This window comes from Ursus americanus, chromosome 25 (genome assembly GCF_024610735.1).
Source record: "Ursus americanus isolate L20-20 chromosome 25, mUrsAme1.1.p, whole genome shotgun sequence".
Lineage (NCBI taxonomy): Eukaryota > Metazoa > Chordata > Mammalia > Carnivora > Ursidae > Ursus > Ursus americanus.
In genome coordinates, this window is record NC_142151.1 from 41124808 (window position 1) to 41149694 (window position 24887).

Genomic DNA, 24887 nt, shown 5'->3' on the forward strand with positions numbered 1-24887 from the left:
GGCCGGGCCCGGGCGCTCCGGGCCGGTGCAGGGCCCGGCTGGTCCGCGGGCGCGACCGGAGCCCCGGCCACCAAGGGGTGCGACCCCCCACTGGCCCCGCCTTCCCGGCTGCGGCCCGGCCAATCAGAGCGGCTTTTACTGGCGGGTGGGCCGAGCCGGCCCAGCTGCTCGGAGGCTCTGGCATGGTAACGTCCCCGCGCGGGGGTGGAGGGGCCCGGGGCGGTCCCACAGCGCCCCCGGCGGCCCGGGCCGGGGCCGGGGGGGAGCGGGGAGGCCGCCGGGGGTACCCGGGACCCCGGGGGAGGGCGAGGGGCATGAGGGGTTAGGGAAAGGAGCCCGGGAGGGGGAGGGGAGCGGGGATTTGGGGGAGAAGGGGCGGGGAGGCCATGATGGAGGATGGCGGGGGTGGGGGAGAGGGGGGTTGAGGGAAGCGAGAGTTGCGGGACTGGGTGAGGAGGAGGAAGGGAAGGAGAGAAGGGTGGGTTTGTGGAGAAAGGTCAGGAAAGGAGAGGGGGCGGGAATGTGGGAACCGGGGGACAAGGGGAGAGCTGGGGGCCACAGTTTCCCCTTGCGGGGTATTTGGCGTGCAAGACGCCCTCGTCAGGCCCAGTGTTTGTTTCCTTTGGAAGCCCTGGATGCCCGGTAAGATCGCTTGGAGACCCCCTCCTTCGTTTCCCGCATTGTCTCCTGAGGTGAGGGGGCATTGTCTCCTGAGGAAAGAAAGGCGGCGGCCCCCATCTAGTGCTGGTAGTCCAAGAAATGAGAAAGCAGAGGACCCTTGGTCCCAACCCTGGCTCTGCCATCAACAAACTGTGTTAACAACTCTGTGTGACCTTGGGCAAGTCACTACCTTTCTTTGGGCCTCACATTTCCCATCGGTTTGAGGAAAAAAAAAAAAAAAAGCAACCAAGGAAAATGCATGAGAATGATACCCCAGATCTTTTCCAGCTTCCAAATGGAGTGGTTCTTGAGGAAAGAGTTCAGGAGAATGGGTTCTAGGATGTGGGGAAGCAAGGGAAAACAGGCTGAAGATGGAGGCGAGGCCTTTAGCTGGGGCTGCAGAAAATCCCCAGGGATGTGGGGGATGGTCGGCACAAAGCCTGCAGGGCTGGAGCAGGCTAGCCAGCGCCTCTGGCATCCTACTGGAGGGATGGAGGAACTCTGAAAGTGGCAGAGGAGAGAGACCTAACCCAAGAAAATGAAGACCAGAATGAGGTCTTCATTCTGAGGAGAAGGCAGGACAGAGAGAAGCAATGGAAGCTATTTTCTAGTAGACAGCCAATATCTGTGGGGAGAAGGAGGAATATACTAAGGCTGGTATAGAGGAGTGGGGACTAGGATGGTCTTGAACACGGAGGGGGCTGGCACTGTTGGGGCAGCTGAAGCAGGGCAGCAGGTAAAGGTTGACTTCAGGGTAATTGGCTGGCCTCTCGGCCTCTGTGGTATTTTTCTTTTTGATGAGAGGTACTCTTTCTGAGAGGTGTGCCTTCCAGCTTTCATTTTCCAACACAAATCCCTTTAGGGAGTAAGTCAGACCAGACCATCCTTGGGATCACCTGGAGGATTTCAGGATTGTGTGTTGTGGGTTGGGGTGAAAAGAAAACAGGAGAATCAGTTTGTAAGAGATAGCTGTGGCACCATCATCCTTGCTGGGAGACAGCTTTGTGGAGTGGTTGAAAGCACAGGCTTGGGGTCAGGCTGCATGGATTCCAAACCTGCCTCTGCTGTTTAATCCTTTGGAACCTTGGTCAAGTTATTTAATCTCTCCGAACCTCAGTTTCTTTATTTATAAAATGGGGGCAATAATAACCTATTAGGTTGCAAGGATTAAATGATTGTTTGACATGATATCTGGCCCGTAATAAGCACTCAATAAATATTAATTAGGTATTCCCTCTTTCCACACTCTTCCTTCCGTCTCTCCATTCTTGTTCTTTTCCCCTTTTATTCTTTCTTCTGAATCTTTAGTTCTGAGATGCCGCTTAGATGTGGAAGAATTGATTGCACCTTTGGGGGGAGTGGTCCTTCCAGTGGCCCAGGTGAACACATGATGACCAGATGATCAATTGTCTCTTCGTCTCTCTCCAGCCCACATATGTGTTTTTGTTCCAGGAAAGACACAGGATCTGCTCTTTCAGCCCCTTTCCTGTATCCCTCTGTCACACGAGTTACTTCAGTCTTGCCCCAAGGTGTAATGAGACCCACAGTTGTCCAGGCACTGCAGCAAGTGAGATAGGGGCAGGGGTGTTTCAGGAAGAAAAGTATACACACTGCACGGGAAGCCCAGGGAAGGGAGGGCTGTGGAAGTTCCATGGTAATATATGTTCATTCCGTCGCTCTGTCCTCTGCGGGAACTGTCCAAAACAGTCCAGCATCTGGATCCTGGCCAGGGGTCTCCGTTCCAAGTTAAAGACGGTCAGTGCTCGCTTCAGCGGCACATATGCCAAGTTAAAGATGCTCACATACAGTGAGTGTTTTATTATGTAGGTTTTTCCCATGCCAGTATTTGATTCCAGTTCCCTTTCCCCAGCCATACAGATAGCCTCTGCCAAGACGTCCATCTCATTATAGGCCGCCTTTACCCAGAGAATTTATACAAATGTACCTGGACACATGGGCGCGCACGCACGTATTTGCCTGTTTTAGGCTATTCCAGCATGCAAAAATCAAATAAGGTTAAGGATGAGTCTGCATTCTGTCACAGCACTTTGTATGCAGGGCCCTGACTAGACACTCAAGGGGAGGCTTAAGAGGAGAAAACATAATCCCCCAATATGGAGAAATCTCCTCCCAAGTAGGGAGACAGGCTTTCCTGTGGGGAACACCCAGCAAACATCCACAGAGTAGCGTGTCATCAGTGCCAAGTAGTGCAGCATTTATCCTGAGGGGACACAGGGAGGGAGGAGTATGTGTATGTGTGGAGGATAATCGTAAAGGTAATCTGAAGGAGGTGAATGTTGGATCATCTTGAGAAAGTGAGAGACACTTGAGAAAGTAGGATAAAAGGAACACATGGTGTAACCTAACAATTGCTGTGCAGAGAGGAGGAGGGAAGCCATTGAGTCGGGCGGAGCCAAGAAGAGTAGATGGGTCTTGCTGAAAGACTGAATGTTAGGTCAGATTCTGTAAGGTGAGCAGTAGGGAGCCACCACTAGTTCTCAAGGAAGGGTTGGATCCTTGCTGAGTTAACCACATGGGTAGCTAGGAAGATGCTGGAGTGAAAAAACAGACCTGCTTCCTGTGGCAAGAACTGAGGGGGTAGGACTGGAGGGCAGGTTGGATCCAGTCCTGGCTCTGTCCCTGACCATGGTGGAGCCTGGGACTGATAATTCCCCTTCTTTTTCTCATCAGTCTCAAGGAGACTACCTTGGATGGTTGCCAGAGTCCCCTCCAGCTCTGACAATTCTGTGTTCCCTGAATAACTACAAGGCCTTATCAGTGGATGTATTTTGTCAACAAATACTAAGTCAACAAATACTTACTAACACCTTCTGTGTTCCGGTGGGGGGCAGTGAGGAAAATGCAGTGGGGATAGCAGATCAGGGTAAGCCCAAACAGGCAAAGTCCCTGGCCCTTCAAGTCTAAGATCTGGTGGAGGCAACAGATATTTCATTGATCCTAAGACTCACATTTTAAAATTTCTTGGCAAGACATCTTAAAATCGACAGAGTATCATTTAAGTGGTGGCATTTGTTTTTTTATTAGTGGCCACATAAAATAATGGGACAATCAGCATTATGGAAGTGACTAAACTTGCAGTGGGTAGTCGCTAAAGGGGAGGGTGGGTGGTACACGAGCACGTGAAAGAGGGCTCTGACTAAGCCTAGGCCACTGGCCTGGGAGGAAGCCTTTCCTGAGGAAGCGACGACTGGTCATGTGAGACCTGTAGGCTAGGTGTGTGGAGTCGGCAGGAAGTCGTGCCAGGCAAGCTGCAGGTCTGATGTGGGAGAACTGAGAGCAGGTGAGTGAAGACCCAGGAGCTCAGCGTGGATGAGGCTGGCGAGGCAGTTGGGAAGCAAACCTCCCACAGCCTCCCAGGCCTTGGGGAGGAGTTTTGGTGTCTACCCTAAGAACAATGGGAGCCACTGAAGAATTTTAAGCAGGGAGTAACATGATTTGAGGTGCGTTTTGATGAGCTTGTTGTGGATGTGGGGAGACTACTACAGAAGATCAGATGAAAACAAGAGGGGTGGTGGGGCGGAGGAGGAAATAGAGAGAAGTGGACGAATTCAAGAAATGTGTATGAGGTACAGTTAGCAGGACTCAATGACGTATTGACAAGAGGGAGGTGTGAAGAACGACTCACCAGTTTCCATCTTAGACAACTGTATGGATGGTGGTGCCAATCTCAGGTGGGCAACTCTGGAGCCTGGTAGGACCCAGACGTGGTTACGTAGCATCTGGGAGGTCAGAGAGGGTCCTAAGGCAGCTGGAGATGGGCAAGTGTAGCACAGAGAATTGGAGTTCCTCCCACGGTGATTAATTTCTGACTTCCCATGCTAAGGACAGTCTCTGTCAAGAGCAGGTCTGAATACGGGGCCAGAGTAGTTGAACACTGAGAAAGGTGATTTAAGGTGGAATAGTGTGGCTTATCCCCTTCTCTCCTTAGGATGAGATGGGTGGGTAAAGAGGAAGGACAGATATTATGAGAGGTAGAGATTAGGAAGCATCTTTAAATGCCGAGCCTTCTCAACATAGGGGTCACTGGGGAAATAGGGAAGTTGGGCAGCAGTGGGATGGCTCCTCTTCAGCCAGCTACCAGCTTTCCCTAGAACTCCTCCCTGAAACTCTCTAACCCTCAAGCAAAAGGAGGAAGGGCACAGCCTTTTAGCTCTATCTCCAAGCCTCAGTTCACTTGAAAAGATTTTTTTTTGGAATGGGTGCTATAGTCACATGGATCCATATTCAAAAGTTACAAAAGGACATACATACAGTGAGAAGTTTCCCTTCCCACCTCAGTCCCCCTTCTGCTGATTTCTTTATGTCATCTTTTCTCTCCAGCTTTCATTCAAATGATCCCACTTGCTGCCCTTTGCATTTTTTCCACTTTTTAATATATCTTAGAGATTGCTCCTATCAAGACAGTGAACTTCTTCATTTTTTACGACTGCATAATATTCCATTTTATGTTTGTTTATAATTTCATATGTAACAGGTATTTAGGCTGATTCCAATCTTCTGTTTTTACGAATAATGCTGGAATGGAAACATACACATATCATTTTGGCCATTATAGGATGAATTTGGCTATATCAATAGGATGAATTTTTAGAATTGGGAGTGTTTGTTCCTTCATTTGTTCCTTCTTGCATTCATTCAATATTTATTGAGTACCCATTATGTGCCAGACACTGTGGCAGGTACCAGGAGTCCAGTTTTCAATAAGTCCGACACATCCCTGTCCTCATGGAATGTTATCACACATTAGTAAGGGGAAACGTAATAATTACGAAACTGTATACAACAGGAAACTAAGAAGGGCATCAGATAGAGAATAAATTCAACAGTCAGGAAGGCTCCTGGGAGCAAGTGGTATTTAAGCCAACGACTGCGGAATGGGATGTGGCAGCTAGTAAGCATAGGACAGGGAGATGTGGGCTGTTCCAAGTCTCAGCCACAGGGAGAGGAGTTTGGGATCCGTAGGGGAGGGGGAGTAGAGCCGTAGAGGAGAGGGTGATTGGGAGTGGGAGGTGTCAAAGAGTGAGCGAGGAAGTAACGACGAGGCCAGTTGTGCCCCCCCCCCCCCCCGCAGTGAAGAGAGAGGGAGGCTAGCTCTTAAGAAGACGTGGTGACTGTTTGGGGTTTAGAGGGCTTTGGGGTGAATTCAGGTAGGGGGACGGGAAAAGAGGTCACTTCCTCCCTGGCTGCTTTGGGAATGAGAGACCTGTGTTTAAGGCTTGAGAAGGCACAGCCTTGCCCATAGTTGGGAGAATGGATGAAAAGCATCGGGAAGAGCCAGACTGGGCCTGTGGTACAGCCGCCTCCATCTCTTCTGTGGTTCTGGCGCGATAAAGACGACCTGGGATGGGCCCGGCCGGCTGGCTCTTGGCTGGTGGAAGAGAGCAGACCTAGCCAGGGCTTGGAGCTGGGCGTGGGCAGGAAACCGGGCCAGGAGACCCTTCCTCTGAACTTTGTGCTCCTTTTTCATCCTCACCGCTCTGCTTCCCTTCTGCAAAAGCCCATCTCTTTGCCCATCCTGGGTCCTATGACTTTTCTCTCCCTCAACAGTCGGTTCCCGATTCTGGTCCCCGGCCCCCAGCAGCGCCTGCCCCCTTCCCACCGGGGCCCCCCATGATGCCACCACCCTTCGTAAGTTTTATGTCTTTCCCTGGGCTTGGCTTTTCCAGCCTGCACCCCCATCTCCCCGGTCCCTAGCACCGCTGCGTCGCCAGCACGGTTTTGTGTCCTGCCTCCTCTGCTGCCCTTGGAAAGGGGTGGTGTTGCTTGGGCATCGGGGTGGGGGGAGCTGCTGTGAAGCTCCCAGTCCATAAAGCTGACAGCTCCCCTTTTGTCTTTTTGTCCTTGGGACACACTGGGGCTGGGGTAGGAGAAGTGGAAGGGAAAAGACCCTGTTAGTGTGAGGGCACGGTGGGGCTGCCTTTCTGTTTCACTACTCCTTCTCTGTTCTTTCAATGTGCCACAGAAGTCAGGCTGAAGTAGCAGCTGGTGGTCATCAAGCTGGAGAAAAAGGGATGGGAGGCAGGGGACTGGGGGATGTGGGTACCTGGAATCCTGCCTTCTGGCCCTGCTTCTGAGAGGCCTCTTTGGGGAGAGTTGCTGAAGAGATGGAGCCTTCCAGCCACAGTCTGGTGGCAGTTAGACTTTTCCCTCTCCCTTCCCTACTTCTGAAGAAACCGTGTGCTTGCCTGTTAGACCCAGAAGAGCCCCCCCCCCCCAGTTTTCCATCTTTCTCAGTGGTGAGGAGCAGGCAGTTTCATGCTTTATGCTTCTCGAACCAAAGCCTTGGAATTGCCTCAGACCTGGGGTGGAGGGTTGAGAAGGGTGGGAGACAAGTGGATATTCCCTGACAGGTCCAAGGAGGTGTCTTTTCTGCTCAGTGTCCCTTCCTTTCCTCACTTCCAGATGCCCCCTCCAGGAATCCCCCCACCCTTTCCTCCGATGGGACTACCCCCCATGAGTCAGAGACCACCAGCCATCCCCCCGATGCCACCTGGCATCATGCCCCCAATGCTTCCACCAATGGGGGCACCACCACCACTCACGCAGGTAATCCTCTCTCCTGCACCAGTGCCTCAGAAAACCCCGTGAGTCCAGCTGGGGGTGGAGGTGAGAATGGGCTTCTGGACTTTAGGAAGTAGGGAGAGAAGGGAGGGAGCTTTGCCTAGGCCCATGTGGATTTGTCTGCTGAATGATGGGAGAAAACTCTCTGGCTGGGCTGAGAGCCCAAAACTTGGGGATTGTCTAGAGGGGGGCCATGTGAAGGTCATGGCCCCGAACGGGATCTCTCAGGAGCCTGCCTTGCTTGTGCCTGCCCTCACCTCGGTAGTTGTTTTTTGTCTTCTTTGTATCCCTAGATACCAGGAATGGTACCTCCCATGATGCCAGGAATGCTGATGCCAGCGGTGCCTGTCACCGCAGCGGTAAGCACTGGGGGCCAGCAGGAAGCAGGCCTTGCCCTGCAGCCCTGTGGGTCTGACTCGGAGTACAGGGAATGGCCTCCATTCTTTCCCTCTTCTCATCGGATCCATCCTGGTCCAGGCAGCACTCCCCACACTCAAGTCCTCTTCTCCAGCCACATACTCTGCTCTTTTAGTTTCTCACTCCTCCCCAAAGGCATGTTACTCTCTTGTTACTCCTCGCTGTGCCCAGCTCCCTTAAGGAACACAGTCGTGGCTGACACTGCTTACCCTCATAGAGCTGGCACTGTGGACACTTGAACAGAGTCCCTCCTCACATCTTCTTTTTTTTTTTTTTTAAAGATTTTATTTATTTATTTGACAGTGATAGAGACAGCCAGAGAGAGAGGGAACACAGGCAGGGGGAGTGGGAGAGGAAGAAGCAGGCTCATAGCGGAAGAGCCTGATGTGGGGCTCGATCCCATAACGCCGGGATCACGCCCTGAGCCGAAGGCAGACGCTTAACCGCTGTGCCACCCAGGCGCCCCCCTCCTCACATCTTCTTTGTCTCTAGCGGAAGCAACAGCACCTGGGGATCTCACCGTACCTTCCTGTGGCATTGCTCAGTGTAGTAGAGTCTGGGTAGGATGTAGCAGTTGGCATCCACTATGGAAGAGGGGCCTCGGAGGTTGACTCAACAAAATACTCTCACTTGAGGAAAACAAAGAACAGAGCTGCTCTGCGGTTCCCCATAGGATCCTACAGCCACGGCCCCAGAGGGTGGGGGATGCTTGTTAGGGAGCAGAGGTCCCTGGGAGCAGGACACATGGATCCTGGCCTGGCCTGCTTCTTCATCCCCCATGGCCTGGGTCCTGGGGGCCACTGGGCTTGGCCCCAACCCTTCCCCCTCCTCTTTCTTCGGCAGACGGCTCCGGGTGCGGACACAGCCAGCTGTGAGTCTTCTGGGGGTCTGCTCCCCCCAGGCTCGGAGGTTGGGGGGGTACAGGGGAGAGGGGACCGTGGACTAGAGCCCACCCTGGATCATGCCTGTTGGGATGCCAGGGAGCCTGGGATGTTGATGGGACCAGGGGATATTTATTGGGGATGGAGTAGGGGAGGAATAGGTGGGATAAGATGAGGGTCGGGGCAAGGACTTAATATTTCCCTTGGCTTCTTTTCTAGCTGCTGTGGCTGGGACAGGCCCTCCGGTGAGTTCTTCCAACTCAGGGGTCTTTGGGTAGAAAAGCTGAACATCGGGGGGCTGATGGTTAAATCTTTGGGGTAAGGAGGAGAAGCTTTGGGGATGGGGCCTTGACCACCATTCTGTGCCCCCCCAGAGGGCCCTGTGGAGTGAGCATGTGGCCCCTGACGGGCGCATCTACTACTACAATGCCGACGACAAGCAGTCCGTGTGGGAGAAGCCCAGCGTGCTCAAGTCCAAGGCAGAGGTCCTGAGCGGGGCTTTCTGGCCCTTCCTTTCAGCTGCCCTGACCCTTCCGAGTCCTTGGCCTCCCCTGAGTCTGTAACCATACACATGGTTCCTCTGATCCCAAGATCCCTGACCATTCCCCCAGCCTCCCTAGGATCTCAGGAAGTTTGTCTTCCCTCATGTTGAGCCAGGGCAGGTGGTAGCTAAAAACTCCCTATTCACTGGCTCCCCTTAGCTCCCCCGACTGTAGCTAGAGGGCATGCCCAGCCCACTGATGTCCTTTGACCCATCCTCTTGCAGTTGCTGCTGTCCCAGTGTCCCTGGAAAGAGTACAAGTCAGACACAGGCAAACCTTACTACTATAACAACCAGAGTAAGGAGTCTCGCTGGACCCGGCCCAAGGACCTGGATGACCTGGAGGGTGAGGAGGGGCTGGGGCCTGGGCTGCGGTTCTGGGGGGTGGCCCTTGCCACCCTGTGACCATGTTATCTTTTCCCATTGCAGCTCTAGTCAAACAGGAGGCTGCAGGGTGAGTGACTTGCCCACTTACCCACCTGTACTTGGGGCCGCCTGAGGGGTGGGGGTGGACACTCTCTGTGATCCCTACTCTGTGGAAGAGCCAGCTGTCAGTCTCCTTGTGGAGCGGCCTGCCCCGGCCCCAGTGCTTCGCAGGATAGAGACCAGCTGGCCCCTGACGGTCCCTCTCTCTGCTCCACTCCTGGACACTGCCGTTCCGACCCACCTGCAGGAAACAGCAGCAGCAGCCCCAGATACTGCAGCCGCAGCCGCCTCAGCCCCAGCCTGAGCCCCCGCCTGGGCCGCCCGGCCCCACCCCTCTGCCCCTGGGCCTTCTAGAGCCTGAGCCAGGTGGGAGTGAAGATTGCGATATGTCAGAGGCTGCCCAGCCTGTGGAGCAGGGCTTTCTGCAGCAGCCGGAGGAGGGCCCCAGCAGGTGAGGGCTGCCCCCCCGAGGCATTCCAGATGCTGGCTTCAAGCTCCCAGCCTAGTTCAACCCTTGATTTCTGCCAGGCCTCTTGGGAAGGGTGTGAAGATCTGGGCATGGCCTCTGGAGGGCAGAAAAGGGCTGCTTTGGGGAGCCAGGAGAGGGTGGCATACTCCTGACAACATAGGGCACTGAAAGCTGTGGGGCCTGGGAGATGCTGTGGCTGAGTCTCCTTTGCCCCCCAGTGCTACTGGACAGCATCAGCCACCACAGCAGGAGGAAGAGGAATCAAAGCCAGAGCCAGAGAGGTCTGGCCTCAGTTGGAGCAACCGGGAGAAGGCAAAGCAGGCCTTCAAGGAGCTGCTGAGGGATAAGGTGCGGGGGGTGGGGCTCCCAGGGTAGGCCTGGAGGGGCCTGGAAGTGGGCAGGCCCCATGACCCCTGCCTGCTCCATTCTAGGCTGTCCCCTCCAATGCCTCGTGGGAACAGGCCATGAAGATGGTGGTCACCGACCCCCGTTACAGGTAGGCCTGGGCAGAGGGAGCCAGGCCCTCCAGACTGTGTTTGTGAGCGGCTGGGCCAGGGCCTCCCTGAGAAGCCCCAGCTCAACACTCAGGCCCCAGAGGGGCCTGAGTCAGGAGAGTGATAGAAGAGCAAGGGTGCAGGGGAAAGAAGCTGGAGGGCCTCCAGGAGGAGGAGGGGAAAGGTATCTGACACGAGACATTCAATAAATGCTTGTTGAATTGAATTGATTCGAATTGAATTAATTGGGGTGAGGGGGCTGGATAGGGTGGAGGCCTGAATGCACCTTGAGAACCCCAGAGCAAAAGGGCTCAGTGTTAGTGTCTTGGAGCCCCGTCTTCCCCCTCACTGCCTCCCGCCCGTCCCCTCATCCCAGAGACCCGTCTTGCCTCCCTGCAGCCTGCTGTGCCCATGCATGGACCCCTCACTCAGTTCCGTGTGCCGTGACCCTGCTTGGTGGGCTGTTCAGGGTGACTCCTCTATCCCCACCCCACTCCCACCCTTTCCACCCCAGTGCCTTGCCCAAACTGAGTGAGAAAAAGCAGGCATTCAATGCCTACAAGGCGCAGCGGGAGAAGGAAGAGAAGGAAGAGGCCCGGCTAAGGGCCAAGGAGGCCAAGCAGACCTTGCAGCATTTCCTGGAGCAGCACGAACGCATGACCTCTACCACCCGCTACCGGTCAGGGGGCCAGGCTGGGGTGGGGTCTGGGAACCCTGAGAACACATGGGCCCAGGGTCTCTGTCCCCTTCCTGCCTACCTACGGCCCATATGCTCCACAGGCGGGCAGAACAGACCTTTGGGGAGCTGGAGGTGTGGGCTGTGGTCCCTGAGAGGGATCGAAAAGAGGTTTATGATGATGTCCTCTTCTTCCTGGCCAAGAAGGAGAAGGTAACAGTCACTGGCTGGATCCGTCAAGTCTGTCTTACTTGAGGCTTTTCATGTCTTTGCGTCCTTGCGGAGCCCAGCCATTCATTTCTCCACTGCCCCAGGGTCTCAGCTCCTCACTTGGAAGCTGGTGTGGCACTTGCACATCCCCCCACTTCTGCTCGGGGTCTACAACGTGGGTGTGGGAGGTCAGGAGGGCGTCTGTGAGGGGTTGGTCTGTAATCCGCGCTCCTTCCCGGATGTGGAAGTCTTGAGTCTGGGCCTCCTAGGGTTCCCTAGCTGCCTGCCTTTCCCCAGACGCTCCTCTGCCCAGGCCCACTTGAGTAGCTCCGACCTGCCCTCCCTCACCCTGACCCTGACGCTGTGGCTCCCCAGGAACAGGCCAAGCAGCTCCGGCGCCGCAACATCCAGGCCCTGAAGAGCATCCTGGATGGGATGAGTAGTGTCAACTTCCAAACTACGTGGTCCCAGGCCCAGCAGTACCTCATGGATAACCCCAGCTTTGCTCAGGACCACCAGCTGCAGAGTAAGCCCGGGTCTCCGCTCCCGCCTGTCCCCCCTTCCTCACCGACCTGGGACCCTGGAGCCTGCCTCATACTGCTCCCCTGCACTTCTTGCCCCCCCCCCCCGGATGTCCAGGGGTCCTCAGCATTCACTCAGTCCCTGTATCTCTCCAGAGGCTGGAGATGCTAGAATGCTGGGACCCCCCCCCCCCCCCACTCCGGGGTCCACTGTTGACCCGGCCATTGTGTGTCCTTGGAGAAGGAGCTCTAGGATAGGTGTCAGAAGGCCGGGAGAGAATGATTTTTCTAACTCCTATGAATATGGTCTTAAATTGTCATGGCCCGTGGGCCTTAACTGGTCGCATGTTGTTACAATGAGCTGTTGTTGGCCTGTAGTCGTTGGCAGTATCAGAAATAGACCCTCTGAACTTTCATCAAAGCCTGATTGATTCCCAGTTCCATAAAACACAAAACTTCAGATCCCGAGATGACCGGTCTCATAGGATTACTTCCAGTAACTGACTTCACAAGAGCTGCCTACTTGCTGATTTTGTTCTCATACGTTAATGAACCCTTCTCCAGAACCACCATTCCAGTCTCCTCTTCCGCAGAGGCCTCTGCTTCCCTTGCGCCTCCACCGTGGGGGACCCCGGCACCTACTGAGGCAGCACCTTTGAACATGGGGGGGTGCTGGGGTCGGCGAGGGTGGCCCACTGGTGCTGAGCCTCCTCCCTGTGCTTAGACATGGACAAGGAAGATGCACTGATCTGCTTCGAGGAGCACATCCGAGCTTTGGAGAGGGAGGAGGAGGAGGAGCGGGAGCGGGCCCGCCTTCGGGAGCGGCGTCAGCAACGCAAGAACCGGGAGGCCTTCCAGGTATCTTTGCTGCCCGCCGGAGAGGCGCTCAGCTCCACCCGGGCCGTACCCCGCCCTTGCCCATGCCCTGCCTCCTTGCGGCTAGGCCCGCTGTGCCGTGTCTGCCTGGTCCCGTGCAGTGCCTCCTCCACCAGGCTGCCCTGCACCTGTGGCTCTGCCCCTGCTGTGTCCCCTCCCCCGGAGGCCGTGCTCCTCGTGGAAGACTAGATGAATGCACCACCCAGAAGCTGCCAGCAGGGAGCACCCTAAAGGCACAGCCTGGCAGCTCCCAGTTCATTTCCCTTTGGTGGGGAGCCAGATGGGCAGAGCTAGCGTGTCCCACAGCTTGGAGGTGGCAGCGGTGGCGATCGTGGTGGGGGTTCCTTAGCTCTAACACTTCGGGAAGCTGAGAGCAAGCCGCAGGAAGGACATGCTGCAGACAAGTTTCTATTTCTCCGCCTTCTAGTCCGGCTCCTTGTCATGTTTGAGTCTGTCCCTCTCTGTATTTACATTCTCTCCATTTTCACTGCTCTCTGCCTCCCCATTTGTAGCTCTTCATCTCTGCCTCCGTTGCTGCATTTCCTCAGTCTGGATTGTCCCGGCCTCTCCCTCCCATCCCCTCTCTTCCTCCCCAGTCCCTGGCTCTGCCTCTCTCGCTGTCTCACTCTCCCTATAACTGGCCTCTCCCTGCTCAGACCTTCCTGGACGAGCTGCACGAGACAGGGCAGCTGCACTCTATGTCCACCTGGATGGAGCTGTACCCAGCTGTCAGCACTGATGTCCGCTTTGCCAACATGCTGGGCCAGCCGGGTAAGGCAGCCAGGCTCCCCCTTCTCTGGCCTGGCTTCCTGTCCCGCCAGCCTCTCTGCACCCCACTCCCTCGTCCTGTCCTCGACCCCTCCCCCAGGCCTCGGGAAGCTGCCGCCCGCCAGGCCCCCCTCCCTCCCTCCCCCGCAGGCTCCACCCCTCTGGACTTGTTCAAGTTCTATGTGGAGGAGTTGAAGGCACGATTCCATGATGAGAAGAAGATCATTAAGGACATCCTTAAGGTGAGGGAGGCCCGGGGTTGTGGATGGATGCAGACTGGGTGCAGGGCACCTCTCTGGACAGGACTCCCTGATTATGTCCTGTATGGCCAGAGCAGCGTGGCTCCGTTCAGCAGAGATCTGCTGAGATCCCTGACTGTGCACCGGGGACACAGAAATAAGAAAGTTGCAGTTTCTGGCCATAAGGAGCTCATGGCCTAGGAGGAAGATAAACGTGACACTTATTATGGAGGGGGGCAAGTGCTATTGGAGACGAGAATCACCAGAATTGCTCTTTGCACTGCACCTTTAAGAACGAGTAGGTGGAGGAGGCCGGCGTCCCAGGCACAGGGTATTGCAGGAGCAGAGGCAAGGGGGTGGGAAAGGCACGGCACGTTTGAGGAGCAAGGGCCACAGCTAATCGTAAGCTGGTAGCGCACAGAGATGTTCCTTCTGGCCTGTACAGCGTTTTAGAAAAAGTTCAACTTTGTTGCTAACATTTTTAAATTAGGAGATTGTACAGAAAAATCTAGGTCTTCAGCTTCTCTCAAAAATACGGATTATCTAGCAGCACCGGGCTGGTTTTGCAAGGCATTCAGTGGCCTCAGGGGCATGCCATCCTTAACCTCACGTGCCTGCCACCACTCTGGCGTGGCAGCGAGTTTAGTGGCACCTTGCAGCCACCTTGCTTGTCTTACACTGGAGAGAGAGTTCTCAACGTCCGTGTCCACCAAAGATGGAAGAGTGATTGCTGCACTAAGAGCCTCGTGTTTCAGAAGGAAAAAACAAAGAGAAAGCGTGTTCGTTGGTGGAAGTGAAGAACACGCAAAGGCGCTGGGGAGGCAGTTCGCACAGCAGTTAGGAACAGCGGTGCAGAGGCAGACTGCCTGGGACACGAGTCCAGCTTAACCGCTTACTAATTGTGTGACCTTCGGCAGACTGTTTAACCTTTCTGAGCCTCAGTTTCCTCATCTGAAAAATGGGGGATTTTCCACCGACGCATACCTGATCTTGGGGCAGTGACTTGGCACCTGGGGCAGAAGGGTCTGAGAATAGAGCTAGGAACGTGGCTGCACACGCAGCGTTTCTCTGAAGTCCTGAGTTTTGCTTCCAGACGCAGGTGTTGTATCTTCATACCGTATTACTTCGCTGTTTAATACAAACATAACGTTTTAAAAGTCCTTACCATTAGGTAACACATGCCCTATTGTCCTGTGGCTTCCTGCTTCGCTGGGACCCGACGGCCCAGTCTGGAAGGAGAGCCCTAGGTGTAAAATACCTTGAATGCTAACATAAGAAGTTTGCGTTTTTATCTTGTAAGTAATGGGCAGCCAGGGAACGGTATGGTCGGAGGATGTCTTGGAAGAGCCACGGGGTCCGAGTGCAGAGTAGCGCCTCTCAGACTGAGTGCTTGCGTCCTTAGGGATCGGTGGGGGAGAGACAGTATTTGAAGCCTCGGGACACTGAAAAGTCACAGTGGCCGGTGATTCGAGCAGATTTGGCGCTTGAGCCGTCCTCTTCTGGCTCACCCGCAGGCTCTCTCCCTGCTGTTAGGGCCCTTTGGTAGAAAAGTCGGAGCAGTACAGGACTGGGGTACGGTTAGCGGTGCGGGAGCTGGTCTGGGTGGTGAATGAGCTCGGCAGAGGCAGCAGGGACAGCAGATGAGGGAGAGCTGTAGTGCTCCAGCTGTGTTTTTCTGAGGACCCCCCTCCCCTTGGGTTTCCTCAGGGGTGCCTTGGGACAAGAAAGAGGGACAGTTGATGCTCCTTCCTCTAGTTTTAAGTATAGCAGTTTTTCTTTTATATGTTGAGGCTCTACATAAGATTTTTGTGAAAAAAATGTTTCTGCTGTTAAAAAAAGAAGTTTAAAAGTAGGAGGGTGGAGTCACTCAGAAGTCGAGTGGATAGATTTTTTGCGTGTGACATGGAGGGCAAGGAAGGGGGAGGTTGAAGTTGGCGGAGGTGGGACGATGGTACCATTAGTGAGGACTCAGCAGAACAGGGCTGGAGAAAATAGGAATTCCATTTGGGGAACTAGTCTCGAAAGTAACCTGGGGGGGGAGGAAAAGAGCAAAGACCATATTTTAAATAGGATGATCGCGTAAAGTATAAATATCGAATCCCAGGAGAGCTACATTTCATTGGATGCTTACATCTTTGCCACAGAGTGGCTGGTCCTGCTGACGGGCCCTGTAGGAGTCCCGTCCTTGCTGTGTCCTGTCTGTCCACACCTCCTGAGAAAGAAGCTTCTTTAGAGAGTTCCCTTACCTCTTCTCCTTTTGGGGCTCCTGCGTACAGAAGGCCGAGGAGCCCAGGAGTCCCCGTGGCCATCCACTAGGCAGACAGACTGTGAGGGCACCTCTCACCCCATGGGATAATGCAGAGAGCCTTGGAACAGCTGGAGGCCAGAAGATCTGGGCCTGGGAGATCCATGGGAGTGGAGACGGATGGCTCACAGGGAATGAATTCTCTTGGGGTCCACTGAATTTGAAGTTTCCGTGAAACATCCAGTCTGTTATGGGTCTGAAAATCAGGAGGGATGGAGGGGCCGGGGTTGCTAGGGACGGTCCAGATTGCAAAGACCCAAGTGCTGTTCTCAGGGGAACAAGCACAGGCAAGAGAGGCAGTAAAAGAGGTCAGAGAGACAAGACGGTAGTCGTCGAAGGGAGCAGCACACGTACAAGGATCAGTCAAGTGAGGACCGAGAAGGGGCCCTTGGAAGTTGTCTCTGAGGACATGAGCGCTTTTAGAAAGCAGTGTCTGTAAAGAGGGTAGAGTGGGTGCAGCGCAGACCTTGGAGTCAGGTAACGCCTGGCGGTATGTTGGTTGAGACCTCTGCAAGTCATACAACGTCTGAGCCTCAGTTTCCTCATGTGTAGAATAGGGATAATTTATGTGCATGGTTGTGGGCAGTGCTAATATTTGTAAAGTGCCTGGCTTATAGTAGGTTCACGAAACGTTGATTTGTTTTCCGTGTGCTGCATTTAAAGATTTTGAACCAAAGGGAAGGCAGCACAGGTTGTTAGCTTGAGGAAGGTGAGAGCAGGGTGGACAGGAGTGAGGGGTGTGAGCTTGATGGAAGCAGCCAGTGGAGAGGTGGGATTGAAGCTTTCACTCCCCTGAGAGAGACTGGGATGTTTGAGAGGGGCTGGAGCGTGGGTTGAGGAAATGCTCTCGAAATGGACAAGAGCACGCTCTGCCGTGGGTGGAAGGCCGCCACAAGTTAGTGCTGTGCGGTGGGCGGAGGAGGGGACCGGGCCTGGGCCTCCACTGACGCACACTCCAGCGGCTCCACTTTTCACCGGGTCGACTTGGGCGCAGTGAGATAACTCTCCTAAGCCTCTGCTTCATGGAGGTGTTGGGAGGCATAGATGAGAAGCTTGGAGTCTGGCCCAGGTGCTTCGAGAAGGGGAGGTATTTTTAATAGTGTTCTGGAGTTGCACACCTGATGGCCTGGAATCCCCCTGAGGACTGAGTGATCTGTGTGGGGGTAGTGCTGCAAACTATGGGCTTCGGTGTTGGAAGGACCTGGGGTAGAGTTAGCTGTGGGACCGGGGGCAAGTGCTCTAGTTTCTCTAAACCTTGGTTTCTCCTTCCACATAAACTCAGGAGGCCAGGACCTATGGTTAAATTTCGATACTGAGGATTAAAAGAGATAAGGTGTGTGAAGCACTCAGCACAGTACCTGGCAGCATAGTAAGCACCCAAGAAATAAGCCAAAGGATGGGACCGACAGATGTTGACAGAATGCAAGGAAGTTCCTGAGCAGCAGGAGGGCCCATGTGGGGCCCAGCCTTAAGCCGAAGGAACAAAGAATGACTTGTGAGAAAGGCAGGCATCAGTCAGCAGACAGGGCGCACGCACACCACACACCGTGCTCCCCTCCCCATGGGATCGGTGCCCCCTCCGCTCCCTGCGACATCCAGACCAAGGGCAGGCGTGGGAGGCTTAGTCATCACGTGGTGAGGACTTGGACAGCAGAAGTACGTCGGAGTGCCGTGGGTCTCTTCTGGGGGCTGGGGGACTTCTAGCGCATCCTGTAGTCTGACCCCTGCCTGTGCCGGAGGCCGGCTTCAGGCTTCGGCCCATGGTGGCCCCTGCTTCATGCGCCACTGTGCCCACAGGACCGGGGCTTCTGCGTGGAGGTGAACACAGCCTTTGAGGACTTCGCCCACGTCATAAGCTTTGACAAGAGGGCTGCTGCGCTGGACGCAGGCAACATCAAGCTGACCTTCAACAGTGTGAGGGGCCGGGCGGGGCCAGCGCTCTGTTCTCGAACTCATCCCTGTGCCTTGTTCCATTCCTTCTCACTCACTGCCCCGGTGTGACTGTACCCCCACCCCCGCCTCCGTTCAGTGGGTGGCGGCCGGAGCCCAGCCCCCAGCCTCCCATGTCCTGCAGTATGCCTGCGTGGGGCCTGGGCGCCCCCCCTCCTGGGTGACCCTGCTCTGCCCTCTTTCTGTCCTCAGCTGCTGGAGAAAGCAGAGGCGCGGGAGAGAGAGCGGGAGAAGGAGGAGGCGCGAAGGATGCGGCGCAGGGAGGCTGCCTTCCGAAGCATGCTGAGGCAGGCCGTGCCTGCCCTGGAGCTGGGCACTGCCTGGGAAGAGGTCAGCGCTGCAGCCTGGCACCAAACACCACCCCCTCGGTCCTGAGGGCAGCGGTGCTTCTCCACCACTGGGGGCCCGCCCCAGTCGTAGCACAGCTCGCGGCCAGCTTCGGCTCCCTTCCTTCCTCTGCCCCAGCCCTGCCCTGTGCTCATGGCGGTGTCCGTGCCTTGCCGGGGCTGGTCTCATCAGCAGTGCTCTCCCGTTCAAGGTCCGTGAGCGCTTTGTGTGCGACTCAGCCTTTGAGCAGATCACCCTGGAGTCGGAGCGGATCCGGCTCTTCCGGGAGTTCCTGCAGGTACTGGAGGTGAGGCAGAGCTTCTGACCCTGCGCGTCCGTCCCGGGCTCATGAACACCCGGTCGGCCTCAGCAGAGACCCCAGTGGCCTCCTACCCCTGGGGCTCTCCTTTCCCTTGCTTGAGAGGAGGCAAAGCCAGATTTTCGGTGCAGGGTGCTTCCTTCGGCTAGCCCTGGCGCCTTCCTCACCCTTCCCTCTGCCCCTACCAGACTGAATGCCAGCACCTCCACACCAAAGGCCGAAAACACGGCAGAAAGGGCAAGAAGCACCATCGAAAGCGTTCCCACTCGCCCTCAGTGAGTTGGTGGGCAGAAGGGATGTCGGGGGGAGGCTGGATTGTCTTGGGGAAATAGGAGCCGCTTTTCTTGTTTTTTTCCCTACGTCACCTCCCCTTGGAGTGAGATTTGAAACTTCCTTTGGCCCTGGATCCTCCTCTCTGTCCCCAGTTCCCAGACTTGAGGGCTTCTGGAGGCCAGAGAACCTGTGCGCTGACATGTGTCTGCCGGTCTGCCCAGGGCTCTGAGTCGGAAGAGGAGGAGCTGCCCCCACCGTCTCTCCGACCCCCCAAGCGGAGAAGGCGGAACCCCTCGGAGTCAGGCTCCGAGCCCTCTTCCTCACTTGATTCGGTTGAAAGTGGGGGTGCTGCCCTTGGAGGACGGGGCTCCCCATCCGCTCGCCTTCTCCTTGGATCAGGTGAGCAGTTGGGAGTTGGAGCAGTTGACTCAGCGCCCTGAGGGTGGAGTGGATCGGGAGGTCTGCGCCCATCACAGTGGGGAGAACTGGGAGAAGGAAGGGAAACTGCACGGACAGAGGCGTCCTCAGCTAGCTCCCTGTCTAAGGAACGAGGACTGCGGCCAAGAAAGCAATGAGCCCTCCCTCCTCCTGTGGGACTTACTGGGCATTTTCTATCTCCAGATCATGGCCTTCGGAAAGCCAAGAAACCAAAAAAGAAGACTAAGAAGAGAAGACACAAGTCGGTGCGTAGAGAAGGGACTTCTACCCAGGGTCCTGCTATGTTGAGAGAGCTCTTCAGCCGCCTCCCGGGCTGTCCTTCACAGGAACTGAGCAGGCGGACTCTGGGCTCTTACAGAACAGTCCTGAGAGCGAGACAGACCCTGAGGAGAAAGCTGGCAAGGAGAGTGATGAGAAAGAACCAGAACAGGACAAGGACAGGGAGCTCCGGCGGGCAGAACTCCCTAACCGCTCCCCGGGTTTTGGAATCAAGAAGGAGAAGGTGAGAGGCAGGCGCCTGACCCCAGCCCAGTCAGCACCCTCTCCAGGCCTCCGTGGCCCTCGGGGGAGGCTGTGTGTGAGCTGTGCCTTTGCTCCACCAGACGGGCTGGGACACGTCGGAAAGTGAGCTGAGCGAGGGGGAGCTGGAAAGGCGGCGGCGGACACTTCTGCAGCAGCTGGATGACCACCAGTGACCCGACGAGCTGCTCTGCCTCGGGTCTGTGTGAGGCCGTGGGTCCTAGGTCGCCCTCACTCTCTGCACTAGACTCCTTTCTTAGTCTGGTCTGTGTCCACCTTTCCTCAAGTAAGCCCACCCCCGGCACGCCACGGCTGGCACCTGCCCAGGTTGCTCGTGGTCTTCAAGGGTCCTCCACTTCCCAGGCAACTAGCGCAGTCCTCGCCCTCAGCCCCAGACCGGAGATGGGGATGCCATGCGGAGCAGGTGGTGCCAGTAGAGAAAATGTGAGAAGGGGCCTCTAGGGAAGAATGACAGGTTGGTGACAGGCGGGGTCCTTACCCTCTAGCATCAGTGCCTGCTCCTGCCTGCCTGGGCCCTCGGGCTCCACCACTCCTTCCTTCAGCCCCGGGACCCAGTGTATGTGTGTTTTGTTTTGTTTTGTTTTTGTTTTTTAAATAATATTTATAACATGGCCAGTGGCTCTTTTATCATCTCCATGTCCTGCGGGGCGCGCTGGGGACTGGGCAGGTGCACGCGTGGCCAGCAGAGAGCACCAGGGTCTCGTGGCAGGCCAGTCTCCCTTTGTGTGGTTGGAGCTCGCCCAGCCCGGTTCCCCTTCCCCAGGCTTTTGCGCTCACCTCCCCCATGCAGACGGCAGCTCCATGTGGCCTCCTTTCTGTCCCCATGGTTCGGGTCAGGCTAAAGGGCCACCTGACAACCCCCCCCCCCCGAAAGAGGAAACAGAGTCAGGCCTGGTGCTTCAAGCCTTTGTTGAGAGAAGGGAGGTCTGGGATTTATGTACACAAGAGAAGGGAGGTGGTCCATGTACAGAAAGAAGTGGGTCCCTGTGTTCCCCTCCAGGGGCTGAGGAGAAACTGGCAGGAGACTGAGAAAATAGTCAGCTAGGACTGCCATGCCCCCTATCCCCTGCCAAAAAAAAACCCTAGTTGTGGAAAGGAGGTGAGGGTGCTGATGGCACACCCTTTCTCTAGCAATCCAGGGGAAACTTCTCCCCCTCCGCCCACCCAACGAGAACAGAGTCAGCCTAGAGTGGAAAGGGCCAAGGGCAGTAAGCGCGGCATCTCTCCTCTCCCCTTATCACCAGGGCACAGCTGGGTGGGGACCAGGCTTAGGTGGGCCTTGCTCCTGGTAAAAGGTGTTCTGAGACTGGTAGGGTCCTGGGGCCCCCTAAGTCTGGATACTTCCACACCATAGCTGACCATAGGCCTGCGAGAAGGAAGGGGAAAAAAGGGGTATTTGCTTTCTCCTCTCATCCCTCTGGCCTAGTGATAGAGGGGGCTGTGGGCCCCTGCACAGGCTAAAGCTAGAAGTGATTTTTCCCAGCTCTGAGCTGACCCTTGGTGACCTTTCAGTCAGGAAATGAATTTGAAGACCCTGGGGCCAAAGTGCAGTACTGGAGGCACCGGGGAAGTGCCAGGCCCCAAAAGACCCAGTGCCTCCAGTGACGTCAGGCATGTGCAGCTTTGAGAGCTGGGGTGGACACTGGGTTGAGAGCAGCATAGCCCTGTGCTGCGCCCTCAGCCAATTCCAGGGCTCCAGGTCCACAGGTTGGAGAGTTGAAGTGCTTCTGCCTTCGGGGGGGGGGTCTTAGTGGGGGCCTGGAGCCCGAGGGGGGCCGTTGGGCGGGGCAGCACTCCTGGCTTGGTGGCGAACGACAATGGGCTGGCGGTGGAGGCCTGTGGGGAAGACAAAGGCCTGTGAACAGGCAAGGAGGCTGGGCCAGGCCCACCCTCTGTCGGAATAGCCCCTTGAGGGGCAGCCCCATGGGCAGGGCCAAAGAAGAGCCCATCGTGAGGCCAAGGAGGGAGAAGCTTTAAGAGAGGCTAGAGGGGATGGTCAGGGAGATTGCTGGGGCTCTGCATTTTCAGAGGACCAGGTGGTGGTGACAGGAGGCCACTGGGCAGTGGCAGAGACGAAGTAGACTCGGCAATAGCCAGAAGCTGGGGAGAGACCCCAGGGAGACAGTATCAGGAAACCGGCCAAGGGACATCCGATGCCCCAGGGCAGAAGCTACTGCCAGAGCTCTTATGGGGGCGGGGGACAAGTCACAAAGGATACCCGGGCCCAGGAATGGAGCCTCAGTGTCAGCACCGAGAGGTGGTGGCCTGGTCCTGCCTGCTCTGCAAACGCCCTACCCCTTGGGTCTTAGTAGAAGCCAGGACAGCATTAGTGGGAGACACCACTTCCCTGAAGGCACATGCAAGGGGCTAAGCCATGCTTCTCAGAGCATGGGGCATGCAAGTAGAGAAGGGTGTACCCCCATCCCTGTGAGGCTGCCAGAGGATGGTTCCAAGTCATGCAGGGGAGGAGGTGCCTGTGGGCCCAGCAGGAGTCCTGTGAGGTGGGCATGCAGAGGGGGCAGCTGTGGTGCCCGGTACCTGTCAAGAGCCCCAGCCTTGGGGGTTAACAGTTTGACTCATCATGGTGGGCTGCATCGCAGAAGAAGCGTGAGCCCCGCTTGGCAGTACGGGCCGTGAAAGGGACACTCTTCAACACTGTGGCCCAGGAAAGAGACACAGTGGTCAGGCCTCCTGGGGATGGGGTGGGAGGAGGGCCCGAAGGGGTAGGGTTGGAGTTTGGGAGCTGGGCCTAGAGGCCAGGCCCAAGGGAGGGACAAGGGCCCCACCTGTAATGATGTCCTCAATGGTACCATCCTTCCCCTCATAAACAGGCCGATGCTCCTTGGCCTGGCGTCTCCTCAACTCTGCAATTAGCTCCTGCTGTTGCCACTTGTTCCGCTGAGATGGGGTCTAGGGCCGAGCAATGAAGGGGAAGGGAGTCCTCACTAACCTACCGTGGGGCTGGTTCCTGCCCCAGGACGCAGTCTGAGGGTGCCCTTGATCGCACACAGCAGCCCACCCTCGATCGTCACCTAGGAATCCCCTCCCAAAGCCCCTCTCCCCATCCCTTTGGACTCCAGCCTCGGACCCTCTGGGTGGTCTCTGGGCTCCAGTTTTCCATCTCTGAGTTCTCTCTCCACCCCCTCCTAATCCTCTGCTCCAGGCCCCAGCTCTTGGTCCCACCCACCTTGGCATCCAGTTTCTTGGCTTCCTGAGCCAGCTGCTTCTCCCGCATTACCTCCTCCTGCTTCTTCCTAGCTTCGTTCTCTTGTTCTGCTTCCTAAGACCGGGCGGGGGGTGGGGGGTGAGGCTCACACAGGCCGTGAGGGGAGGGGCTGACACTGAGGGTGGAGAATGGGTGGCAGTGGGACCAGCAACCCCAGGTGGCCACCCTCTGGAGGGGCACTTCCTGCCCTGAACAATGACAGGAAGGGCCTGGGCCCCCACCCTGCCCACCAGTCCACAGCTGAGAGGCCTGTGGCCAGCTTCCATTGCTCCCTCCCAGGACTCCGAGGAGGAGACAGAAAAGGCCCAGACTTGGAGCCCAGCCCTCTCTCCCCCTACCAGTCTTCTCTCAGCCAGACTCCTTTTTAAAATCCCCTCTTCTGCTCACCTTGTAAGAACGAATGAATCGGACAAATACTGGGAAGAATACAGAAGGGGGTGTGGTCTTGGGACTCTCGCCGAAGTAGCGCACGACTGCGTTATAGGCCTCCTGGGGAGGGGTGGGCGGGAGGCGTCAGGCTGGCAGAGGAGGACAAGCCCGGCTCCCCAGCAGGGACAGGAGGCCCACAGAAAACAGTGCTTGGGGCCGAAGGGGGCAAATTAGCACCCCTGTGGGATGGAAGAGAACCTGGGGCTCCCACAGCTCCTTAGACTATGTCCCCAGAAGCAGCTGCTGGCCACCCCCAAAGCCCCCTCTCCCCCACATACAGCCAGCCAACCATGTGGTAAAAGTTCTTTGGTCCAGGGGCGCCTGGGCGGCACAGTTAAGCTCAGATTGTGATCTTGGGGTCTACGTAAGACTCCCTCTCCCTCTCCCTCTGCCCCCTCCCTGCATGCACTTGCTCTCTCTCTCTCAAATAAATCTTAAAAAAAAAAAAAGTGCTTTCATCCAAGAACCAGAATAAAGCCCATCTGGAGGGGCAAGTGCCTTGGCCCTGGCTGCTCCCACCCGCCCCCACCCTTTGCCCACCTCGGCCGTCTTGGCGTCACGCTGGAGCTTGTCCAGTTTGCCTTCATTGGTGCTGAGGAAGTTCCGAAGGACGCTGTTGTCATGGATGCCGCATTCCCGCCGAATCAGCTCCATGCCCCGGCCCAGCTCCTTTACGTCTAGCAGCACGTTCTCCAGGGACACTGTGGTTACCAGAACCTGGGCTGAGGCCTGCTCGGGGGCCGACATGCCCACCTCCCAGCCCAGGGCCGCACAGAACTTGGCCCTCCCCCTCCGCAGGGGCTCCCTCAGCTGCTCATGCCCCTGCCACCCGAGCCACCCGGGGGACGCAGAGAAGCACACACCCAGCGAACGGGGCTCCCACAGAGGTAAGGAAAAGGAATGGGGGCTGTGAGCTCATGACCCCAAATGCAAGGTAGCACAGAAGACAAGCCAGAGAGACTGCTGGTCTCCAAAATGGAGCTGCCTGCGGCCTGGGGCAGAAATACCAGCTGCCTTATGGCTGTGGGGGCTTTATGGTTTTTCTAAGCCCTTCGCGTGCATCACAGAGAAAGTCTCCAGGGCCAGCCCGAGGCAGTTGGGAGCGAAGAGCCACTGTGGCTGCTCTGCCTGACCCCGCGGCGCCCGGGTGGGAAGGGCTGGGGCAGGCCGGTGCTGCAGGAAGGCTCCCTCTGCGGTGGCCCCTACGCATGGCCCCAGCGGAAAGCTTTGAAGTGGCCAGAAAGGAGATAACAAAAGCCAGAAACGAAGGGACCCAAGTGTTCCCTCTCCCAAGCTTCCTGGGATTGTCCTGGGCTAGCC

General features: G+C 56.4%; 2 protein-coding genes across 9 annotated transcripts in view; one reads left to right on the forward strand and one right to left on the reverse strand.

Annotated features, from left to right (window-relative positions):
- The first annotated feature begins 54 nt into the window (after window positions 1–54).
- PRPF40B (pre-mRNA processing factor 40B) lies at window positions 55–20524 on the forward strand. 4 transcript variants are annotated; one of them, XM_045801114.2, is made up of 26 exons: window positions 55–185; window positions 6229–6309; window positions 7084–7227; window positions 7536–7601; window positions 8503–8530; window positions 8760–8785; window positions 8915–9025; window positions 9307–9427; window positions 9511–9535; window positions 9755–9958; window positions 10195–10324; window positions 10408–10472; window positions 10985–11149; window positions 11251–11359; window positions 11732–11882; window positions 12602–12735; window positions 13410–13524; window positions 13672–13763; window positions 17863–17979; window positions 18208–18345; window positions 18554–18649; window positions 18850–18936; window positions 19087–19333; window positions 19556–19617; window positions 19731–19874; window positions 19975–20524. In XM_045801114.2, the coding sequence occupies exons 1-26, from the start codon at window positions 183–185 to the stop codon at window positions 20065–20067; spliced, it is 2754 nt and encodes a 917-aa protein (XP_045657070.1). In that variant the 5' UTR covers window positions 55–182; the 3' UTR covers window positions 20068–20524. The 4 variants fall into 4 exon arrangements, with proteins under 4 accessions (XP_045657070.1, XP_045657074.1, XP_045657068.1 ...); XM_045801118.2 differs by having other exon boundaries at window positions 57–185; window positions 19156–19333; XM_045801112.2 differs by lacking the exon at window positions 55–185 and having other exon boundaries at window positions 551–7227.
- A 280-nt stretch (window positions 20525–20804) lies between these two features.
- Window positions 20805–24887, reverse strand: part of FMNL3 (formin like 3) — a 51582-nt gene continuing 47499 nt past the window's right edge. For 3 of the 5 annotated variants that reach the window (XM_045801110.2, XM_045801109.2, XM_045801107.2), the window contains 6 exons: window positions 24108–24268; window positions 23526–23627; window positions 23100–23192; window positions 22699–22822; window positions 22451–22567; window positions 20805–21748 (listed from right to left, as the gene is read on the reverse strand). In XM_045801110.2, coding sequence (XP_045657066.1) covers window positions 22476–22567; window positions 22699–22822; window positions 23100–23192; window positions 23526–23627; window positions 24108–24268 — 572 coding nt within the window. In that variant the 3' untranslated portion in view covers window positions 20805–21748; window positions 22451–22475. The remainder of the gene's footprint in view (window positions 21749–22450; window positions 22568–22698; window positions 22823–23099; window positions 23193–23525; window positions 23628–24107; window positions 24269–24887) is intronic. The other 2 variants (XM_045801111.2, XM_045801108.2) reach the window with 1 other exon arrangement.

Coding starts and splice junctions, on each gene's coding strand:
- PRPF40B (XM_045801112.2), top strand. CDS start 6,937: ATGCTTTATGCTTCTCGAACCAAAGCCTTGGAATTGCCTCAGACCTGG. Junction 8,786..8,914: donor TGGCTGGGACAGGCCCTCCG/GTGAGTTCTTCC, acceptor GTGCCCCCCCAG/AGGGCCCTGTGGAGTGAGCA. Junction 9,428..9,510: donor GGACCTGGATGACCTGGAGG/GTGAGGAGGGGC, acceptor TTCCCATTGCAG/CTCTAGTCAAACAGGAGGCT.